At 51.4% G+C, this 23,962-nt stretch overlaps 2 protein-coding genes across 3 annotated transcripts; one reads left to right on the forward strand and one right to left on the reverse strand.

Moving 5' to 3' along the window:
* Window positions 1-1,720: 1,720 nt before the first annotated feature.
* On the reverse strand, window positions 1,721-22,139 carry SUSD3 (sushi domain containing 3). Of its 2 annotated transcripts, none has more exons than XM_060155468.1 (5): window positions 22,052-22,139; window positions 8,429-8,617; window positions 6,719-6,866; window positions 5,904-6,056; window positions 1,721-2,334 (listed from the first exon to the last, which is right to left on the reverse strand). In XM_060155468.1, exons 1-5 carry the CDS (start codon window positions 22,137-22,139, stop codon window positions 2,139-2,141), a joined length of 774 nt encoding a protein of 257 aa, XP_060011451.1. In that variant the 3' UTR covers window positions 1,721-2,138. The 2 variants fall into 2 exon arrangements, with proteins under 2 accessions (XP_060011451.1, XP_060011452.1); XM_060155469.1 differs by having other exon boundaries at window positions 8,505-8,617; window positions 22,052-22,079.
* Window positions 13,803-15,490, forward strand: LOC132522982 (corepressor interacting with RBPJ 1-like). The gene is given in 5 exon segments (XM_060153554.1): window positions 13,803-14,207; window positions 14,209-14,285; window positions 14,287-14,373; window positions 14,375-14,697; window positions 14,907-15,490. Coding segments are annotated over 5 exon segments (1,356 nt in total). The 5' UTR covers window positions 13,803-13,865; the 3' UTR covers window positions 15,434-15,490.
* Window positions 22,140-23,962: the final 1,823 nt, after the last annotated feature.

Raw genomic sequence — 23,962 nt, forward strand, 5'->3', positions numbered from 1 at the left:
AGCTGGAATTGGTTTTAGGGGAGATTTGGGGCTGGCTCCCCCTCCCCCTTCTCCTCTGGTGCTGAGTGAAGTCCCTCTGCTCTGAAATGCCTGTGAGAGAACGTAGCTCTCTTCCTGCTCCTTGGCAGGCATGTCTCCCAGTCCAGCTGAGACTCCTGGCCATGGTATAGATGGGGTCAGGGCCCAGCATGCTGCACCACAGAGGCCTCATGCCCCACAGCTCTCCTGAGCAATGGCTTTGATGTCCAGCCTGCACCCTTTCCAGCTGGGCACCATGTCCCTTCCTTCCTGCCCCTGTAGCACCTTGTGGCCATCTGAACACCTATCCCTGTAACTCTCAGCTATTGGGAGCTGGAGCAGGATGGGGCCATCCCCTTTGCACCACTTCACCCCAATCCTCCTGTCCTCTGCTCCAGTAGCCCAAGGTTAGGTACCTGGGACAAAACATGCACCTCCTGTTGAAGGCACCCCCAAACCCTCATGGCAAGCCTCCCATCACCTCATTCTGATAAGGGCATGGAGAGGGCCTGGTGGAGTTAGCACTTATGACAGGAACTCAGAGTCTTGCCCAGTGTTGCTGAAGCCTCGTAAGGAGCCTAGCGGTTTCTGACAGCATCCACACGCATCGAGATCACACCCTGCAGGATCGGGGTGAACCTTCCACCCCTGCCTGGCCCCATAAAGTTGAGCCCACAGGCCCCTTGGAGGCATATAGTTGAGGGCCACTGCTTGCCACTCCCAGAAAAGCTGGAGAGGGCCTGAGTCTACCAGGGACCCCACAGCGTGAATGCTGCATTGTCTGGTTGAGGGCTGGGTCTGAGCTTACCCACCCAGTGTCCGCACACGTGACCTCCCCACCACCGACCGGAGCACCACACGCTCCCTCTGGCCTCACAGTTCCACTCTGGAACCCACCTGATGGAAAAGTATCCCAGTACAGAAAGCATGTTGGTACCAATGTGGCAGGTGAAAATGTGAAACCACCCAAGTGCCCCCTGCTGGGGGCTTCCCAAGTGAATCAGAGGACAGATGGACTGTCCTGTGTGGCCTGTATCAAGATGTATTTGTTAGTGATGGAAACCATGACAAACGTGGCTTCAGGGTAGCACAGGCTCCCGAGGACCACCAGCTCTTCTTTGTCAGGCTCCACCCCTCATGGCCCCAACGTGGCTGCAGGGCCTCCAGGAAGCAGGAAAGTTCAGAGGGCAAACATCAGTGAGGTTTCTCAATGGCCAGAGATCACACCCCAAATCTCAGAAGGCTGGAAGTCAGATTTCAACTGGCCCAGGAGAGAAGTGGAGTCCAGCTGCCTCCCCTCGTTCAATGGAATGCAGCAGTAGTGACCCAGGGTGACTTCTGAGGCCCTGACAGGTAAGATTTGCACTTGGGACTCTCACTGTGGAACGCCATGATGTGAGGAGGTCCAGGCCACTTGAGGTGGCCACCACCCCATGAGGTCTCGGCTGACACCTGGCAGCAACCCAGCCAGCCTTGGATATGACCCAGTGCGTGCCACCAGCTGCCCACAACCACATGGGAGAAGCCCCAGTGAGCACTGCCCAGTAGAGCCCGGCAAACCTGGAACCCCGAGCTGTCATAAGAAGGAACTATAGTTTTATGCTACTACACTTGAGGTTTCCGTTATGCAGGGACTGAAAATTGAGACAGTGATTTTTACCTTTGCTGTTTTTCAAAGTATTGTTTATTTCATACCCCTGACCACAACTTTACAGATAATAGATGCAGCACCCCAGCTGGGTCCCTGCTTATAGATACAAAGCAGCCAGCTGTAATTGTTGAGAAACCTGCTGCCACCTTCCCACTCTGCTATGCAAAACTAGACGTGCTTAAATGTCCCCCGGTCTCTTCAAAGGAACCTGACTAGAGGGAGGCTGCAGCTGGTTCTGCGAACCTCAGCAGTGGTTTCAAGGAAGCCTATCTATAAAAACCACTACAGCTGGGCTCCCCTGGGACAGACACCCCCCAAATAGGGGCCCCAGCTCAGTGCCCTGAGGGAATCCCTAAACCCGGAAGCTGATTTCACTGACCAGTCTTGAGCTGGACACATGTCGAGATGCAGTGGCCGGCTGGTGGGGTCAGCCTGGCCCTCCCACTGTGGGCTCTGGCCTCCACCTTAGTCACCCCGGGACATAGGCTGCAGGCTGTCTGAGCATTCCCACAGTTGGCCTGGAGGCAGGCAGCATCTGCCCTGGGTTCGCTGTATGCACCATCACCTGGGCACGTGGTGAGCTGGTGGGACCACTGGGGGTCCAGGGGTCCTTGTCAATGCCTCGGGCCATGCTGGCCAGCTCTCTGGTCCCCTCGCCAAGGTCTCTGCAGGAAAAGGAGGTGTGAGCCTGGGGGCAGAGCGGGGGCCCCATTTAACCCCAAATCTGCCACCATGCAGGGTACCCTGGCCCTGATCTTCAGCAGGCCTGGGATAGACTGCTGCCCCTAGGTGAGGGCCCCCGTTTCCTCTTGCCTTGCACCCAGGGAGGCCCCTCCATCGGTGCCCCTCCCTGGGCCTCAGGCCCCTCACTCATACAAGGGGGATGACTCAAGGAGCATCACACCCACCTTCCAAGGGTGGGAAGGGGCTTCCTGGGGCTTTGTAGAGGAAGGGAGCTTATTCAGAGTGTTTGTAAACTATGTGCACCAGGATGCCCTAGGCAGAGAAGGGACACTGGGGCCCCAGGAACACCCTCGCACTTGCCAGGCTCTCCTCTGAGTCTGGGACCAGATCTCCCACCTTCCATATCTTCAGTTCCCTAGTGGCCTCCCCTAGCCCCCAAGCCACAAACCCACCCATTCTCCAGGCTGAGAAAACCCTGGCCCCACCCTTGTACACCTGGCCCTGCTCCCATCTCCCGTTTACACTGGACTTTACTTCCTGAGGCTGCCTGGCTGCTTCCTCCCCTTAAGATGCTGTCTCTCTCCTTCCCCCCCAGTATAGGCTCTCCTAATCTGTTCACCTCAGGCATCACTTCCTCCAGGAAGCTTTCCCAGATCTATGTTGCCACCCACACCTAGTTCTCAGAAAAGCTCTAGGCAGTAGTAGGACTTAAATTATCTGTTGGTTCAATGAATATGTGAATGAATCAATTAATTAGTGGAGAGGAAAGTCAGTTTAGTGAGCAAGTCCATGGACTTTGGAGCCACAGAGCCTGAGTTCAAACCTAGCTTCATGCTTAGTAGTTAGGTGATTCTAGACAAGTTTCTTAAAATGGGATAAAAATAGTGCCCGCTCCCATGGTTAGAACAAGTAATATTTGGAAAAGCTAAGAACAGTGCCTGGCATAATGTGAGTGCTGGGAAGTGTTTATGAAATAAAAGTAAGGTCAAGGGGCAAACCTCACCTTACTAAAGACGATTTCACCACCAATCAGTGGGAGACCTGGGGTATCTGGGCCTTGCCTAGGATGGCACATCCTGAGAGGCAGCAATTCCTTCCCCTATTCCACTGGGGTTTCCCAATTGAGACACAAGACAGTGTGTCACAGGTCTATAATGGGGAGAGGGTGCCACAGGGCAGCGGGCAATGCAGAAAATTCCAAACCTGCCAAGGAAACGTGACTATATGAAAAGGATGTGCACTAGCAAGACAGCCCCAACATAACTGAAACAAAAAGGAAAGTGCTTGCAGCCAACTGACAGGTAAGGGTCTCTTCCATAATGTACACAGAGCTTCCACTATTTATGAGAAAAGACATCAGCAGGAGATTCAGCAGAGCAAAGTGAAAGTGACTAAAACCAGCAATGCAACTGCTAAGCAAAGGTATGGAGAAAACACTCTTTCTCAATGTTAAAGAAATGCTGATGAAAACCACCTATGTAACTCACCCCTGCTAAGTAAGCGATGGAAAACAAATCATTAACACTCAGTGACAGTATAGGTGTAAAAATGGCTCAACTAGTGCCAGGTTCCTGGAGAAAGAATTTGGTAATAAAAATATTCGGACTACTTGGCCTAAACAGTCTGTTCCTAGGATTGCCCCAAAATGTCATCTCAAAAAAGAAAAACAGCTCTAAGCACAAGCATTTACCCAAACCTGAGCACAGCAGGTGAAGTATCTGGAGCATAGCTCCAGGGGCCTCAGACCACCACGGCAACACAATGACACGTCAAGTCAGGTGGAAAGGGCGCAAGGCGGCATTTCTGCCATGGCCATCATGACCTAGGCCTAATGTGTGTCAAAAGCTCAAGGGAAGGAGGTAGGAAACCAATTCCTTCCCACAGGCCTCGCCACTCCAGGAGTCAGCTAGGCCCGGTGCATTGAGTGTGGACATGGGACCAGACAGACCCTCGCCACGCCTGCACAGGCCACCACCTCCAGCGCAGGCCACCACCTCCAGCGCCTCAGTTTCCTCACGTGCACACCAGGATCAAGAGCAGAATTAACAATGGCTGGCACTCACTGAATCTGTACTCTGGGCCCAGTCAAGGCCATTGACTTGTATCACCTCAACAGGGCCAGGAAGTGAGCCCTGCCATAATCCTCACTGTACAAGGGAGGAAAACGAGGCATGAGCAGTTGTCACACAGTGAGGCGTCAGGCCAGGGGCAAGCATTTGGTTCCCTGGGAGGTTCCTGTGGGGACAGGCTGAGGAAATGAGCAGACTGCCTCTGCGACGCCAGGGCGGGGCAGAGAAAGCACTAAATGGGCCAGAACATCTGTGCAGAGAGGAGGCACTTGGAGAATAAAGGGCATGATCAGGACGCAGCACAACAGGGCTCCAACCAAGAAAGGACTGGAGCCCATAGGAAGCATAGGTCCAGATGACGCAGGGGAACGGTGACCCCTGAGGTTAGCAGACAGGGACAAGAAACCCGTTACACTATTCTCTCTGCTTCTGTGTATTCGTGAAATTTCCCCATAATAAAGTTTGAGAAAAGATTACCTATGAGTTCAGAGTGATACAAAAACAACAAAACAAAATGAGAAGGAAAGGAAGGAAAAAACAGAACTCATTTTCATTCCTCATAGAGGGAATAACAGAATCGCAACAGAATTAAAGTCATTATTCTGTAAACCCCAGGGCCCAAACCGATTCTGGCTGGAACATCCCTGGATGCTAAGGCCACAGGTCAGACGTCATGGGGGCAGCAGAGTGACCCTTAGCAGGGTCCCTTCTTCATCACCTGACAACGGACTCATCTCAGTCAAGAGCACCCAGTCCTCGTGCCTGCAGGGCGACAGCCTGACCCATACCTGTGATTCACACCAGCACCGCCCATGGGGCACCCACGTGAGAAACGCTGCCCGAGTGCAGTCATGAGGGAATGTCAAGACAGTCCAGGACACGGTGTCTGTAGGAGACCACTGGCCTAGAGTCCGCAAAAGGCAATGCTGCCCAAGACAAGTATCCTGCCCCATTTAAGGAGCCCAGAAACCGGGCAGCCCTGGGATCCTGGGGTCAGAGGGTGCTCACTCAAAGCTAGCAACAACCCTGGGAGATGTTCTATCTGCAGTCCGTGTTCAGCCAAGATTAGACTCCTTGAGTCAAAAGGAAGTTATGTAAGAAATGTCCTTGTATTGGTTCATAAAAAGTGTGTGTGTGTGTGTTTTTAAAGAGAGACAAGAAGAGATAGAAACTGAGAGACAGAGGAGCAGGGAGGGAGATGGGAGGAGAGACCAAGCTGACAGGGCACCGTGGGTCCTGGTGAAGGGTAATACTCGTGTCCAGAAGCTTCCTTCTCTAGACAAGGGGTGACAAGATAAAGAAACAGGGTGGAGGGCAACTTTAGGCACTAGGGTGCAGGGTCAGACACGGGTACTAGAAGGACCATCAGCCCCTGTCTTAGGGATGGGAGTTGAGGCCCTGGTGAGCCTGGGCTCGCAGCATGCTGGGGCCTCCCTGCCCTCACCACTGCCCCACCGCCCCGTTGCTCTGCCCATGCCCACGTGGTGAAGCTGTGGTTGTCGTGAGCCTGGATGGGCTGGATCCTGGACTCGCCACTGATGCTGCGTTTGTTGTTGAGGCCCTTGAGGCCGAGGCAGGCGGCCTGTACTGTCTCTAAGTCCTCGTCTCTCAGCTGGAACCATAGCTGGGCCGCCCTGGAGAGAGATGGGGGAAGGACATTCAGGTGCACGTGTGTCCAGGACACCACCTGCAAGCCTCCGCAAGGCCGATAGTACTTTAGGGCCATACAGTTCCTGAGCAATTACTCAGCTCTGCTGCTGTAGGGAGAGAGCAGTCATGGATGATAAGTAAATGTCAGGAAAACTATACTTACAAAGACAGGCAGTGGAAAGTTCTTGAGATGAATCAAGCTGATGGTGGCACAACACTGTGAGTGTAACTAATGATCCTGAATTGTGCACTTAAAGATGGTTAAAATGGTAACTTTTATATTGTAAATATTTTACCACAATTTTAAAAATAGCAAAAAGAATAAAAGGATAGGTTTCCGTGAAGGAAAGTAGAGGTGGGCCAGACTCCACCTGCAGGCCCTAGTTAACCGTCGTGTAGTCAGCCCTTCATGTCCACACAGAGCAGAGCATATACTGTGTGTGTGCACAGTCTGCAGAATGAGACAATCCCCTGTGTACCTGTCACCTGTCTTATGGAAGACCAAGCGAGTGAGCCATGTGCCCTCCACGGCCTCAATGCTCTGTGAACAGCAAGATGCCAAGATCCCAGCAGCCCCGCTCCCTGACACGCCCAGGAGTCTCGGAGTGACTTGCAGGTGCCCTGCGGCAGTGCCAGGTCACTGTACCTGTTGGATCGCCGCTGCTCACTCCTCTTCACACACTTCATGAGGCAGCAGGTGAGGAAGGCCATGGACATGAGCATGATGACGGCACAGCTGACGATGGAGGAGATCACGGCCACCTTGAAGCCGAAGGTTTCATAGGGAGGCACAGCTGCGAGTGAGACAAGTCCAGCTCTTGGGCCCAGCCTGCCCTCAGGGAGCCCTGTTCCATGGGAGAGGCAGGGAGGCGCTGGCAGCTGAGGTGAAGGTCTGTGCAAATTGTTGTAGGGAGTGGGGCTATCAGGCAAGATTGCCCCCCAAGAAGGGGGTGTTTGAGCAGGGTTTTGGAGGGTGTGTAGGAGTTTTTGCTGGCACACTGGGGGAAGCTCTGACAGCGAGTTCAGTGATGATAGTCCCCTTGGCTCCCACCCACTGCAGACTGGGCCCCTGAGACCAGAGGACAGCAGACAACACACAGTCTATTTTCACAATGCCTCAAGTGGGTAAAAACCTACGGGGGCCTAGGTGCTTTCTCGGGTCACTTTCCAGGAAGGTGCAAAAGCAAGAAAAATGCCAGTGTTTGGGGTCAAAGGGCCTTTGGCACATTATCAGCTGTGTGACCAAGAACTAGCTATGTACCAAGAACTACTTCTATCAGGTTCTAAATGATGTTCTTGGGAATCAAGGCCCAGGATGCTAATTTGAACAACACTGCATACTCTCCCCTGTAGTGGACACTGATCACGCTCCCCAGTCCCTAGTCCCCCAGCCCTAGCTGGACACTGGCCGTCCAGACTGAAGACTACATCTCACAGCTTCCCTTGCAGCTACATGTGGTCACATGACCATACTCTGGCCAGTGGTGAACAGGGTGGAGGAGTGTGGGACAACTTCTAAGAGCCTTCCTTGCCCTGCAACTCATCCTGTAACAACTGCCTGGATCATGCAGTTGAGATCATGCCTAACAGAGCCATAACATGGGAAGGACTTGGGTCCCCACCATGGGGTACCATACAAGGCTAGGACTGCCCATCCTGAGGGCCATGGGCAAGAGAAAGCTCTCATAGCCCCCATTATCTTGGGTTTTCTATCTCTTGGAGTCTAATCCTAACAGACACTCTCCTTCTCAGAGATTCAACCACCACATGAGTATTTTAAAGGCTCTGAGAAGTCCTGCAGTCTATTAACCCGGGCTTTTCCAAATTATATTGACTATAGAGCCCTTTTCAATGCACAATACACATTAACACAATATATGTATCCTTACTTTGGAAAATGCTGTGCTGGGTATTATCCTTTAACATCCTGTATAACAAATACAACTAGAAAACCATCTCCTCCCCCAGACTGGGGCCCCATGGCCAAGCAATCCTATTCCCCAGTTCTAGAATTCTTGGCGCACGAAACATCCTATTAATGTTTGCTGCATGTGTGTTTGAAAGAACGTAGTTTTCTGCTTAACAGATGAAGTACTAGCTCAGACAGCACAAGTAACCTCTTGGAGATGACAGGCCGAGTCAGTGGCAGAGCTAGAATTTGGAGCAGCTGCTAGGATTTGAGTCTACACTGCTGACATGGAGCCCCAAGGGACCACCAGCACTGGGAACAGGACCCTACACAGACGCCCATGGAACTTTCTCTGTGGACACCCACACCATCCATGTGACAAAATCAGCAACCCCCCACCAGGGGTCGCTGCTGAGCTGGGTGCGGCTCACAGGGAATGGGCCTCACTCTTGCACATGGGGGTCTCTGAAGACCACTCAGCAATGCTCCCCTTCCAGACACAGGTGAGGAGGCCAGACCCCACCATCTGGTGGCCCGAGGGGCAGTGGAACACGATGACAGTCCCCACAGAAGTACCGTTCCCACGAAGTACTTGGAAGGTGCCCTGCAGGGGTGGCTGCACTTGCACACACATGCCTAGGAGAGAAGAGAGGAGAGACAGAGTGAGGACCTCACCCTGGAGGGCAGGGGCTTGGCAGGAGCCCTCACCTGGGACAGGCATCATTGACCCAATGACCACACGATGCTCTGGAGAAGGTCACACAGCCACCCAGACAATTGGAAGTGGCGTCCGTGTGACTAGTGGCTTGGGAACAGAAGTGGAGCTAATCCCTACATTAAGTGAAATCTAGATGCTCTGAAGACCATGGTGTTGATAAAAGAAACACACATCTAAAGACAATAAAAGCAAAAGGACAATTATTACCCAAGTGCAGCTCAAAAGGCAGAATCAAGGGGGAAAAAAAGGAGAGAGATCAACAGATGTGGTTTCATTAAAAGTAAAACACAAAAACTTTTGTTACTCCCTAATAACTGAAAAACAAACAAACTCAGATGAAAAAAGTAGGAAAAGGTATTTGGAAAACATAGGGCAAAGGTTCAACACCCTTAATTTATAAAGAGATCTTACACGTCAATAAAAGCTGAACATCCAAGTAAAGCAGAATGGACTGGTGTGTGAACAAGCAAATCACGAGATACAAGTAGCCAACAGACATGAGAAAATGCTTGCCCTCATAGTAACTGAAGAAACACTAATTCAAATGAGAGCTAATCTTTCACTCCTCCACTTGGCAAAAAGGAGAAAAAAAAAAAACATGTGTGAAGTTAGCAAGGGCCTGGGAGCCACTCCCCTCAGACTTGCTGGTGGGGGCACAGATCCAAACCTTTCTGGACAGAGTCTGGTAAAGTGTATTAAGAGCTTTATGCTGTGTATACATCTGAGAATTTAGCCAAAGAAGTAGTTACGCATCTGCTGCCAGGATTTCTATACCAGGATGTTTGTCTACACCCACATCTCCAGCTGTGGGGATCAGTACAGTTAATCAAAGTACATCTGACATGAATGCCAGCAATGCTATCCTAAAGTGTTACAATGATGTCCTTATATAAGGACACAGAGGCACTCTAGATAACGTGGGAATCACAAGCATTTTAATAAAATTGTAACAATGCCAACAGCTGGCACGTAGAATTTACTGTGCTGGACGCTGTTCCAAACGCTGTACGTGCATTAACTCATCGATCCACAAAATACCTCCCCACTTGACAGGAAAGCAAACTGAGGTACAGGGTGGTTTAATCACTTCCTGAAGTCACACAGCTCCTATGTTGTAGGGTAGAGATGTGGAACCACACAAGGAGGCTCTGGGCCTACCGTCTCAACACACGCGTGTGACAGATACATCACGTGTCCCTTGTGTCTGGCTTCCCTTGCTTAGCACAGTGACGGGAGAGGTGCCGTGCTGCGTGTGTTGGCAGCTGTCCATATTTATGGTGGAGCCGAGTCCCGTTGTATGGATGCCCTTGTTTGCTTCCCTGTTCCTGCTGATGGGTGTGTGAGTTGTTTCCGGTGTTCAAGAATACGGAATGAAGCTGCTACCGATGTTCTGGAGCACACCTCCTGGTGCCTGAGTGCAAGAGGCTCTTCCTCCTGCTTTTCTGGAACTTTCTGATTTTGAGCACTGTATACTACTAGTGTATAAAGCAGTGAGTCTCAGACAAAAGGGAGACTGACCAGAGGCAGCGTCTGTGTCCAACTCCCTCCACACATCCGAGGCCTAGGTGGGAGCAGTGGTGGGGATTCAGACAGAGGCTGGCACTGCCCAGGCTAAGGACCCCATTATTCCACACCAACCCAAGACAACCCTTCCCCTGTCCTCCACGGGATACCTCCAGCTAGGACTGTCCCCTGGGCACCAGGCACGGATGTCCAAAAGCCCACTAGGCCTGCCACATCCAGCCAAGCTCCTGCACTGGCCAACCTGCTCATCACTTGGCCTGCCCCATTCTAACTTTGATGTTAGCCACTATGCCCTCCATCCTTTACTTGCTCCAGCCCCCAAACTTGGAACCTACCTGGACTCTTTTTCTCAATCCACAACCAATTCACCAGCAAACTGTGTGGGCTCTGTTTTCAAAATATATACCCAGAATATCTGTAGTGGGCTGGAGAGTCCTCCAAAATCCACATCCACCTGGAAGCACCCATGAGGGTGATGCACTGTGGAATGCATGGTACCCCATTTCACATAGGCTGTGGGGACAGAGGACACCCGGAACTGCCCAAGGGCAGCAGCTGTCACTCAGGAGGGCCACACACATGCACTCACACACCCCGTGATAGTGCTTCACATGTCTGTGCACAGCCAGCCCTGCCCAGAGGGGAAACTGAGGCTCAATGAGGTCGAGCCACCCCTTGCATGGCCCCATTGGCCCTACCCCACTTAGGGTGAGGGTGTTAACAGGGCAGTGGCAGAGCCAGGCTTCAGCCTCAGTCTTGCATTCTGCCCTTGGAGGCTAAGGCTCCTGGACCCTCGCTGTGGGCGGTGACACTGAGGGACAGCGTTTGGCTGAGATTGGCCAAGCCCCCCCAGCTCTGCCCTACCAAGAACCTGGGGGGTGCCTCACCAGGCTGAAATGCTGGGGGGAGGGGTGTGAGCCTGGGTGGTCCTTGTGGTTTGTGTACCTAGCAGAGATGGGGGGCTGACATTCGAACAGCACAGACAACGCTGGGCACCTCATGGATACTTCACTGTATTTCAGCCATATGAGGAAGACCATCCACCTCCATCTCACAGATGGGAAAACTGACGCAGAGCAAGGCTGGATGACACGCTGAGGGTGGTGGGGTGGAAGTGTGCTGGGCCACGGCTGCCATGTAAACTGCACATCTGGGAGGATTCAGGCTTCCCTGTCTGCAGATGTCCATCATTAGTGTCACACTAACAACGGCAACGCAGGTCCGATAGAAACATCTGGTTAAGAAGGACCCCAGTTCCTGACCTCACGCAGCACTCAATCATCTGCAGAGGACAGCAGGGAAGAAATTGTTATTATCGTCATTTTAACATGAGCAACCAAGTCTGGAGTGGTGGCTGACCTGCTCAACACCCACAGATAGAGAGGGCACCCGCAGACAGGACTGACGCAGAGCTTAAGATTCCTAATTAACAGCAGAACAAGGGAGTGTGGGTATTTGCAACATACATGTAACAGAGCATCTTTCCTACATAAACAGCACTTACGTAAGACATGACAAAAATCACAACACAAAAAATGGTTAAGTTAGAGAAGAAAAATATGGAAATAGCCCCAAACCAGGGGGCAGAGCAATTAATTAAGAAAATTAAACAGCATCCGCATCAGAAAGGAAGCAGCAAAACTTCTCTATTAAATGACATGATCCTGTATCGAGAAAATCCCTAGGAATCTGCTAAAAATCTACAGGAATTAATAAATGAGCGCAGCGAGTTGGCAGGATACAAGATCAACACACAAAAATCCATTGTTATTTCAGTACAGTGGCAATGAGCAAACTAAAAATGCAATTAATAAGACAATTCCATTTACAAGAGCATCAAAAAGAATAAATTACTTAGGAATAAATTTAACAAAAGAAGTGCAAAACTTAAACTCTGAAAACTACAAAGCATTGTTGAGAGAAATTAAAGAAGACCTAAATAAATGGAAATACATCACATACTCATGGGTCAGAAGACTTAACATGGTTTAAGATGGCAATGCTCCTCTGCTCATCTACAGATTCAACATGACCCCTAACAGATCCTAGCTGCTACCTGTGAAGAAATTTACAAGCTGATCCTACAGTTCATAAGGAAATGCAAAAAGACCTAGAATAGCCCAAACAGCAATCTTGAAAAAGAAGAACAAAGTTGGAGGACTTGTACTTCCTTATTTCAAATTCTACCACAAAGCTACAGTGATGACAACAGCGGCACTGGCATAAAGAGAGACATATAGTCCAATGCAAGGCTTTAGACTCCAGAAATAAACTCATATTTACAATCAACTGATTTTCAACAAGGGTGCCAAGACAACTGAATGGGAAGAGAATAGTTTTTCAACAATTGGTGCCAGGAAAACAATACTTACATGCAAAAGAAGAAAGTTGGAGCTCTCCTTACATCATATACCAAAATTAACTTAAAATGACTCAAAGACCTCAATATAACAGATAAAACTATTAAAAAAACTCTTAGAAGAAAACATAGAAGTAAATCTTCCTGACCTTGGATTAGGCAATGGTTTCTCAATGATACCAAAAGACAAACAACAAAAGAAACAGATAAACTGGACTCCATTAAAATGAAAAAATTTGTGCTTCAAAGGATACAATCAAGAAAGTGAAAAGACAACCTACAGAGTGGGAGAAAATATCTACAAATCATCTATCGGATAAGGGACTGTATTTAGAATGTATAAATTATTATACTGAATTATAAAAAGACAACCCAATTTATAAATGGGCAAAAGATATGAACAGACATTTCTCTAAAGATATACCAATGGCCACCAATAAGCACATGAAAAGATGCTCAACATCATTAGCTTCAGGGAAATGCAAATTAAATGCACAGGGAGGTACTTTTTCACATCCGCCATGAAAAAGACATAAAAAAAAAACAAAACAGATGATAACTGGTGTACCAAGAATGTGGAGAAACTGGAGCCCTCACACACTGCAGCTGGGAATGTAAAAGGGGCAGCCGTTTTGCAGTTTCTCCAACAGTTTCGCAGAGTATTTCCAAATGATGCAGCAATGCCCCTCCTAGCAATATACCCAAGGGAAAGGAAAACACATCTACAAGAAAACTTGTACACAAATGTTCACAGCAACAATATTCATAATAGCCAAAAAGTAGAACCCACCTAAATGTCCATCAACTGATAAATGGATAAATAAGATATGGTCCACCCATACAATGGACTACTTCTGGAAATAAAAAGGAGTGAAGAACTGACATGCTACATGGATGAACCTTCAAAACACTATGCTCAGTGAATGAAGCCAGCTACCAGAAAACCACATATTGTATGATTCCACTCATATGAAATGTCTACAATAGGCAAATCCAGAGACAGAAAGCAGATCAGGGAGAGGGGGACTTGGGAGGTGACCTCGAAGGGTCTAAGGGATGCAGGGCTTCCTTCTGGGGTGATGAAAATGTCCTAAAATTGAGTGTGGTGATGGTTGCACGTATCTGTGAATATACTAAAAATTGTGAATATACATCAAATTGTACACTTTAAATGTACAATTTAAAGGTGTGAATTGTATGGCACATGAATTATACCTCAATAAAGCTGTTAAAAGATTCAGGGGAGAGATCTAGCGGCTGCCTTCCCCAGCTCAGGCTCCAAAATGGGAAAATCCTTCGCCAATTTCATGTGCAAGAAGGACTTTCATCCTGCCTCCAAATCCAACATCAAAAAAGTATGGATGGCAGAACAGAAAATATCATATGATAAGAAGAAACAAGAAGAATTAATGCAACAATATCTTAAAGAACAAGAAGCATATGATAATAGATTGCTTATGGGAGATGAATGTGTGAAGAATGGCCTTAATTTCATGTATGAGGCTCCACCAGGGGCTAAAAAAGAAAACAAAGAGGAAGAAGAAACAGAAGGAGAGACCGAATACAAATTTGAATGGCAAAAAGGGGCCCCACGAGAAAAATATGCCAAAGATGACATGAACATTCAGAGATCAGCCCTTTGGTATTCAGGTTCGAAATGTGAGGTGCATTAAATGTCACAAATGGGGTCATGTCAATTCAGATAGAATGTCCTTTGTTTGGTCTTTCTGGAATTAATGCAAGTTCAGTTCCCACTGATGGCTCAGGACCATCGATGCACCCGTCGGAGCTAAGCGGAGATGAGAAACAGTGGGTTTGCACTGAAACGAAACGTACTGGGGAGAAACTTGACCGCAAATGATCCATCACAGGAATATGTTGCAAGTGAGGGTGAAGAAGATCCAGAAGTCGAATTTTTAAAGTCACTCACAAGCAAACAAAAACAGAAACTTCTCAGGAAATTGGATCGACTCGAGAAGAAAAAAAAGAAAAAGAGAAAAGGCAGAAAAAAGAAAAAGCTTCAGAAGAGCAGAAGTAAACACAAAAAACATAAAAACAAATCCTCCTCCTCTTCCTCTTCCTCCTCTGGTGGCACTTCAGAAAGCAGCAGTGAGAGTGACAACAAAGGAAAAAAAAAATACAGAGGACTTCCCTCGTGGCACAGTGGTTGACAGTCCCGCCTGCTGATGCAGGGGACACGGGTTCATTCCCCAGTCCGGGAAGATCCCACATGCCGCGGAGCGGCTGGGCCCGTGAGCCATGGCCGCTGAGCCTGCGCATCCGGAGCCTGTGCTCCGCAACGGGAGAGGCCACAACAGTGAGAGGCCCACGTACCGCAAAAAAAAAAAAAAAAAAAAAAAAACAGAAGAAGAAAAGAAAGAAAAACAAGCATTCAGGGAATTACAACAGTGGTTCTGGAGAGACGGACAAGTCTAACAAGAGAAAACTTGATGAAGAACGTTCTAGCAGTCACAGTAACAAGGAAAAGCCTAGGTTTTTAAAACAAGAGCGTTCTGGGGAGGAGAGCAAATGGAGGCATTCTGATTCTGACAGAAAGCCCAGAAGGCATAACCAGAGTCCAGAGGAGAGAGGATCTGGAAGAAATGAGAGAGGCAGCAGGAGCCAGAGCAGGGATGAGAGGAGTAGGAGAAGCCGAAGCAGAAGTCATGGTGGTTACAAGCCAAGAGAAATAAGAAGACGGCCACGGCGAAGTCCCAGTGAAGAGTGGGACAGAAGAAATGACACCAGAAGCCATGGCACAGATAGATACAGAGGAGGGAAAATGCACAGAGCATTATCAGGAGACAGGCACACTAGAGTGATGCAAAGAGAATGGAGAAGTAGAGAATAGAGACTTGTATGTGACAATTACCTGGAAATAAAAATATCTCCACTTTCTTCTTGAATACCTTTAGCAAGGGCTAAATTATGTACTATTGTCTTTCTAATAAAAAAGCTCTATTTTAATTTTTCATCTCTGTAAACTGTTATATTAAGTACAAAACTACATGAATCCCATAAGAATGAACTTGGCAAATATTTTAAGTGATCTATTTTGGGGCTGTAAAAATATTTTCTGTTCATTAATGTTTCTTGTGCCCTATACTAAAACAAAAACCCCATGTAACTGCGTGACATTTTCTTTGTTCTGAAACATCATTAAAAGAATGACAGACAGTAAAAAAAAAAAAAAAAAAAAAAAATTCAGGGGAAATATTTATTTCAATTAAAGCAACGCAGATTTGAAACCTAAGTTATTACTTTTGGCTTCTTAGCTTGGTCAAGATCACAAAGACCAGGCCACCAGGTTGGTGAGGGTGTGGGGAAAGGGGTGCATAACCCCTGGGGCAGAGGGCACAGCAGGGAGGACCTGAGAGGCTGTCCTGCCCTGTAGCAGAGGACAGGCAGGTGCTTGCAGGCAGGAAGGGGTGGGGAGCCTGAGCTGGGAGCCCCAGGGAGACAGGGCAAGGAGGACACCGCACCCACCCTGAGCCTCCAATCGGACATTTCCTGATTACCCTCACTGGTCTTGGGTCCCCTAGTACTCAGTAGTACAGAGGGATGCCAACTTTGATTCCAGAGTATAGGCCCTTAATTAATCACCACGCTTTGTTTCCATAGGCGCCAAAGCAGGAATGAATGAATGCATGCATGAATGAATGAATGAACAAACTAACAGTTGAAAGCTGTGATCAACACTCCCCCAGGAAGAATCTCTTTTCTTTTTCAGGATCCGTGGACTTGGACATGTGCTGTTCTTCCAGCCAGGGAAGCGGACTGGGGTTTTGGAACTGGGTAGACACAGCAGGGCAGCCACGGGCCAGCCACGTGGCCCCTTCCCCAGGGTCACCGGGCAACCAACACTTCCCAGTCCCCAATTTAGAGCTGCTACTTCTCCATTCTTCCATGGCTAAGCATCTTCTTTCTCCCGGGCCCCATATGGCCCTCAGAGAAGGGAGGCCCCTGTGGGGGGATCAGCAAGGGTGAGAGCTTTGTGGACACTTGTCTGCCCAGCACCTGCACCAGTGCCTGGCGAATGAAAGGAGGAAGGGATAAACTTGTATTCATCTTTTAAAGATGCAACTAGGACTTTATCAAAAAAGTAAGATGCCTTGAGGGAGGGACGAAGAGATGGCAAGAGATAATGATGAAGCAGGCCTACTGAAAAGTTATGGCTAGGCTAGAGCTGGGGGGGGTGTGGTTATAAATTTTTTCAACTCTGTGGTATGTTTGAAAAAATTTTAAGTGTGGGGAGAACGCCTCAAGCGTCACTGCTGACTGCCTGATATGCCCCAGCTGGCCTGCCAAGCCATGAGGGGTGGCTGTCCAGCTCCCTAACCAGAGCACAGCCTAGACCCTGCATTACCTAATGGCCCTGGCATGGAGAGTCACAGACAGGAGAAAAAGCTCCAGAAACAGAGGCAGCAGGCTGGTTCTGCAGCCAAACATGTCTGGGTGTAAACCACACTTAACCAGCTGGGTAACCGGGTCACCAGTCTGGTCCTCTGACCCACCTGTAAATGCTGCAGAGGGCAGGACAGGGGCTGACTGAGATGATGTGCAGCTCCGGCTCCAGCCAGGAAACCACCACTGTCGTAGGGAAAGGGCTCGCCTGTCAACAGCCACATCCTGTGCTGCTGCTGGGTTCCGCTATGGTTAAGGGTGCCCATCATGACACAGCACTGCAGGCTATTTCACCACCCAAGGGGGTCACACATCTTAAAAGACAGAACTAACCCCTCACCCCAAGAGGCCCAGAGCCTGTCCTGTCTCCTGGAGCCTCGTCAAGGTGGGAGGGTGAGAGGTGACACCACAGAAAGGAAACAAGACTGACCTGCAGATGCCTGCATGGTGTGCATCAAACTGAAGACTGAAGGGAAAGGTACAAGAAAATTTGAAGCACAGGCCCAACGAAAATGCCGCTGCCCCATTAACTATGCACTCTGCATGGCCGGGGACAGGAGGGGCCTCTGAGAGACTCGGAATGGAGGGCTTTAAATGCAGTCATGGCCTCTCTCCCCAGGCCTCGTACTCTGCGTTTCCAGCCAGCCAATACAGGGGTCTCACGCCCATCAGAGGCAGGGAGCCCCTGCTCCTAGCATAAGTGTATTGTTTGAACGGTTCTTCTTTTAAAAATGAAAATGAAAGGTCAGAGGAAATAACTCTGGTAAGAAAGGGTAGAGGGAGGATGAGCCTTGCCCATGGCCCCCTCCTTGCAGTGACCTTTCCCCTACCTGGGAGGCAAGGAGCTCAACCCCCAGTAATCCAAGAGCCCAACCAGGCTCAGAGGAGAAGGCAGAGAAGCCAAGTGGGCCTGGTCTGCTAGGAACCCAAACCCCACCCAGCCCCTCTCCACCAAGTCTGACTCTGCTCCACCACCTCTAGCCTCAGTTCCTGGACCTGGTCCTTGCCTTTCTCAGACTCATCTTCCCAGCCTGCAAAATAGGGTGACCTGTCCCCCGGGGTGACAGGAGTGGGACCACCTGGTGGAGACCTTAAGCCTGTGCCTGGGAGCTCAGGAACGCCGCCTAGGAGGAGGCTCAATACCTCATCCTACCCCCCACCCCAAGTCCACAGCACCCAGGATACCTGCACCTGCCACCCCTACCCGCCACCCGCCAGACTCCAACAGGATGGCCTGCATCCCTTCTCTGGGCCTGGAAGGCCAGCGAACACTTTGGGCTGGGCCCATTTTCCAGATGAGGAAACTGAGGCCCACAGACTTTTGAAGGCCCCAGGTGTACACTGGCAGGGCCCCCACCAGACCTTTCTACAGGACTTGTGACACGTAGCCCAGATGGGGCAGGAAGGTGGCACAGCATCAAGGGACTACAAGGGCTTCAGTCTACCCATCTTCTAAGGATATTCCATGAAACCACCAGCCGGCTCCAGAGACCACATCCCCCAACCACTGCAAACCCAGCCTCTGCTCACACTCCTCACTGCACCCTCCACAGCCTGGAGACCCCTGCACCCCCTAGCTGGGCCCCCAACAGTCCCTCCCCACACTTGGTGTCTAAAAGGCAAATCCTACCTCCTCCATACCCTGCTGAAAACCCTCACAGACACCCAGTTACCCCTGTATACCCTTCCTAGGACTGGTCCCCAAAGGGGACCACCCCCAGCTATCCTTTCCTTCCAGCCCTGTTGCCTGGCCCCATCCACTTGCGGCCCGCCTCAGACACTGGATGCTACACTTCCCCAGCCTTCCTTTGGCTGGACCCCTGCACCTCTCAACCTCTGGTGCATTTTTTTTCTCTGCACCCTGCACGATACTATCTTTTTTACTATGTACAAATAAATCTCAGAGGAGAGGAAAAACAACAGAAAAAACAAAGGGAATGGATTTGATGCAAGCAAGATACAAAACAAAAGCAAACCCTATAGGCTCACTGGACAGTAGAGAGGCAGACCTGCCCATCAGTGTTCGCCCAACACTCCCAGCTCACTCCCCAGCCCCAGGCAATGCTCTCTCCCACCTCTAACACACAGGGGGTGCATGGCCTGACCTAGACAGCCTGTCCTCCCAGCCCATGCCTCCCCCAGCCTGCCTGGCCAGTGTGGGTGAGAACAATCCTTGCTTGTTAATCTTTTATCTGGAACCTTGGACCGCAGGACCATCCCTCCCATCCTCCTTTCTGGAGCCAACATGGCCCCCAAACCCTGACCTCACCCGCTGAGACCAGGTAAATAAGTTACCTTTTATGCTGGCTGTGACTGTGGACAATAGGTACAGTGGGGAGATGGGGGGAAGCAGGCCACTGGACCAGCCCACTATGGGCCTGGGTCCCTGTGGGACTAGAAAGTCACTTCTGAGTCTCAGTTCTGAGTCTCAGTTTCCCCAAGTGGAAAGAGGAAACCGCAGGAGGAATTTCTCAAAGAGAAACTAAAGAGTGACGTGTACAGAGGTACTCTATGGAGAGTGGGACGCCCCAAGACCGCAGCAGTGGGGACAGCCACATGCAGAAGGCCCATGCCCAGGTCGTGTGTCCTGAGGCAGGTGCAGGGTTCAGAGCTACTGCAAGCCTGGCCCTTGGCTATGGTCCAGACCCGGGTCTCCCAGGCACTTCCCTGACAGCAGGTCAGCTCACACACCCAGAATATATATTCTCCTCCAGAACATAACCGGGTAAATTCCAAACCAGGTAAATTCCAAACCAGGAAGAGCGCACTTCCCCATTCCCCCCAAATCTCTCCGGGGAGAACATCGAGGCTCCAAGGAGCCTCATTCATCCAGCAGCTCTGCCTGTACCGTGGTGGGAGGCCGGAGCTGGGCCTTAGGGGCACATAAGCCACATTTAGATTCCCACCTACACCCTCTGGGCTTTGGTCTCCTCCATGAAATGGGCCCAGGGCTGGCCCAGTGGCTGGGCAGCAGGAGTGAAGCGAAGAGGCTGTCCACAGAGCACGTCCTCACCCACCCAGCAGTCCTCCTGCTGCCCCCTTTCAGGGGCATGGGGGAGGGCCACCTCTGGCCACTGGTCTTCCTCTGGCAGGGCCATGTTCCTGGACAATCTCCTCCATCAGGGAGTGCTGGAGCTGCCCTGGGAACAGGGCCAGGGACAGGCCAGGGGCCTAAGGGCAGTGGGAGGGTGGCCTCCCAGTCAGCCATTCAGAGCAAGGCCATAAAAATTTAAGGCCTTGCTCTGAGCCAGTCTTCCCCCACCTGCCTCTCCCCGGTCATCGTGCATGGGAGATGAGGGGAGAATCCTAGGACTCTGTGTCTGACTGGACTCTCATACCTCCTCTAGGAAAAGCAGAATAATGTGCCCATTTTACAGACTGCAGGAAAAACACCCACCCCATTGCTGTGTTTTACACAGTGCCAAACTGTCTCTAAAGACCCCCACACCCATCACTTCACTGCCCCACAAGGAGAGGTGGGTGCACATTTCAGAGCCCAAGAGACTGGGGCCATGGGGCAGAGAAGTGGATGAGTCAGCATCACCTTGGAGCAGAACCATGCAAGGGTGGGTGCACTGGGCCCTCCCTGGCTCCCCCTGGCCTGTCCACAAGCCTGGGGCAGGTATACAGGGCCCACCACTTAGCACGTGGAGAAACTGAGGCACAGAGATAAAGAGACGCACCGCAGGTCATTGTGTGTGTGGGGGTCCAACCCTAAATTCCTGGGAAGGACTCACAGGCTGGGACCCACAGGGCTCACATCTGGGAGGAGGCTGAACAGCAGCCGGTCAGAAGTAGGGCTGGGGCCAGGCTTGGCAGGCCAGAGGGCAGGAACTGGACTCTGAGACCCTCTTTCACCCAGGAGAGTCCTCTGCAAACAGCCTTTTGTATGTAGTCAGGGCCTCCCCTTCCCTGTCCTTGGCTGACCTTGGGCAAGTCCCTCCACCTCACAGTGGACACTCACCTCCCCAGGCAGTGCTGCACAACTTGCACACACATTGTCCTCTTCACACACGGGGCAAAACACCAAATTCAGGATTGGGCATCAGGCTGCCCGAGGGAGTCAAAGAAAATAAACCGACCCCACCACACCAGGGGCAGTATCGGGTCTTAGCTTCCACACCACCAAGCCACATGCCTCTGCTTTGTGACTTACTTCCCTGGGCCTGTTTCCCCATCTGAGAGGAAGCCAGCATTCCCCCCAAGGTGGCAGGTGTCACTGTTTTAAGCATGACTGGCTGCATCCCGGGTGTGTGTGTGTGTGTGTGTGTGACCTGTGCCAGCCTGCTCTTTCAGGCCCAGCTTCCACTTGTGCAATTTAGCGCCTGGACTGGGGCACAGGTGTGCAAAGACCCTGAGGTTTAAAGGGGAGCAGACAGTGTGCCCTAAAGTGAGTCTCCAGGAACATCTGCGGCTCAAGGTCCGGCTTTATCTTTGTTTCTAAAAGGGTTAGATTTTAGACGCATTCATGGAGCAAGGCCGACATTCGAATCCGGGGCTTCAGCTGCAATCCCCCTATCCGAGCAAGGCAGGAAGGTGAACCCCCTACAAAACAATCTCGAAATCAAACATTGAAGATAACAGCCAGCCCACCCCTCCTTCCGGAGACCCCGGAGCTTCACCACAGGCTCGGCTGAAGCGGGACCTTGAGCAGTCACTCCCCTCTCCCAGGTTCAGTTTCCCCGCCTGTGAAGTGGGGCTGGGGAGCTAGCTGAGGATCCAGAACACCTCCCTAGGTGAGGCCAGTTTCGATTTCCCCACGTCCGTCACACCGACATCCCCCGCACTGAGGCGGCCCCCATTGGGAAAAGGGGCGCACCTGGGTTGGCGGGCAGCTGGACGCCGCCGCCTGGTTTCTGGCCGCTTGCCGCTGGGCTTCGGCTCCGCTGGGGCGCCTGCTGGGCGGACGGAGAGCGTCGGGGAGGTTTGTCCTCCGACTGTGCGCCTCGCCGCGGCAGTGCCGCACCCACCGCCCCCGCGCAGGGCTGTGCCCCCCGCGCCTCAGCTTCCCCGTCTGAGAAATGGGCGCAGAGACCCGCTCGAGGTCTGCGGCCTCGGCCCTCACCTGTGCAGTTCCCCGGGGCGGGCGTGGCGTCCCCCATGCGCCCCCCAGGCCTCGCCCTGCGGCTGAGGGTCGTAGCCTCCTCGCGCATCCCTGCGCGCTCCGCGGCGTTCGGCCAGCCTGCCGCGCAGGGGCCAGCGGGGGCGGGGCCGCCCGGTCACGCCCATCCAGGGTTGAGGGCGGGGCCGACCCCGCAGGAACCCAAATCCCCGAGGGGCGAAGCCAGCAGACCGGGAAGTCTCGCTCCAGGGCTTTGCGTAGGTGTTAACCTCTGCCCCTGCGCCTCCGACCACCAGGGCCCCCCACAGACCAGGTGTTCTCGGTGAGTAGCACATGTGAACTCCATCTGCGTCACTGTGGGTTAGGCCCTCTGTGGTGGGTGTCGATATTGTAGGTCCTAGTGAGGGACCTCCGAGTCGTGGGGGTCAGGATTCAGACCTCCAGGGTCTGGCCCTGGCCTTACACACCCGGAGGGCCTGCCCTCTCCTTGCTCCTCCTACCCAGCTCCCTCTGAAGGGGCCCCTGGCTAGCCTCAGAGCTGCGGCCCGCCCCTTCCTCTTCCTAGGACCCCACCCAGCCCAGGCGCAGCACCCCGCCCAGGCCCAGGCAACCACTGAGGGAGCTCTCAGACAACAGACTCAATAGACGCCCCCCCTCCCCCCCACTCCCCGGCCAGGGCATCTCAGGGCAGCTCCTGATCAGATGACCAGCCCGGTAGAGCTGAGGGAACGTAAGTGGAGGATTCCTGGGTCTATCTTCGTTTGCAATCCTAGTCTAATAATGGATCCTTATGTCTATCTTGGTCTACACTATCTATTCTAATGGTGGATCCCTGGATCTATCTTGATCTCCACTACCTAGTATAATGGAGACTCCCTGGGTCTCTCTTGGTCTGCACTTCTAGATTAATGGTGGATCACTGAGTTTATCCACCATTAGACTAGGTAGTGGGGACCAAGATAGACATATGGCTCCATCATTAGACTAGGAGTGCAGACCAAGATAAATCCAGGGGACCATCCTCAGAATAGGTAGTGGAGAACAAGAGAGACACATGGATCCAACATTTGAGTACAGACCAAGATAGATACAGGGATCCTCCATTAGACTAGGTAGTGGAGACCATGATAGATCCAGGGGTGCACCATTAGGTGGTTAGTGACAGAGAGAACAACTGATGCAAGGCCTTGAGATCTTAATTCTTTGGAAGCTTGAGGTATAGCCAGAAGTCCAGTGTGCTCACCCCTGCAAGTCTGTGAGGTGGCCCAGCTGGACAGGCCTGGCTCTGGAGTGCCTGGCAGGTGGCAGCGAAGAGGTAGGTGTCTTGTGGGACAATAGAGCAGGGTTCCAGCAGGCCAGCCCCTCCCCGCCTTTGCTTTTGTAGCCTGGTAGAAGCTGATGTTCAGTGCGATACATAAGGGCCCTGCCCTTTCCTGGGTCACAGTTGTTTCAACCCATAATATCTAATTCCCACTTCAGACTTGTGGGTCACATGACTTTCTTCATTTCCCTTGATGTGAACCAAGCACATATGTCCCATCTGCCACATCAGGAAGCCAGGTGAATCCACAGGGCCCACTGTGATCTGCCCCCTTCAGACCACACTCGGGGACATGGGACCCCAGAATTCCCTACCACATGGCCCCGTGCCTACCTCTGGGGTCTTGTGACCTTCTCATTGGCTCTGGTCTTTTGTGCACACCACTGTACCCAGGACAGCTGCCTGTATAGGTGCATGAGCAGGGCTGGGAGGGGAGGTCTGGTGCCGCCCTTGAAACTACAGGATAGAGCTGGTGGAAGCTGCCTGCGGGCTGCCTACAACACCACACGCTGGCCCAGGCCTGGTATGTGTATGCGTCCTGGGGCTGCTGTAACGAGGTACCACAGACTGGTACTTTAGGACTATAAAAATGT

Source organism: Lagenorhynchus albirostris, chromosome 7 (genome assembly GCF_949774975.1).
Source record: "Lagenorhynchus albirostris chromosome 7, mLagAlb1.1, whole genome shotgun sequence".
NCBI lineage: Eukaryota > Metazoa > Chordata > Mammalia > Artiodactyla > Delphinidae > Lagenorhynchus > Lagenorhynchus albirostris.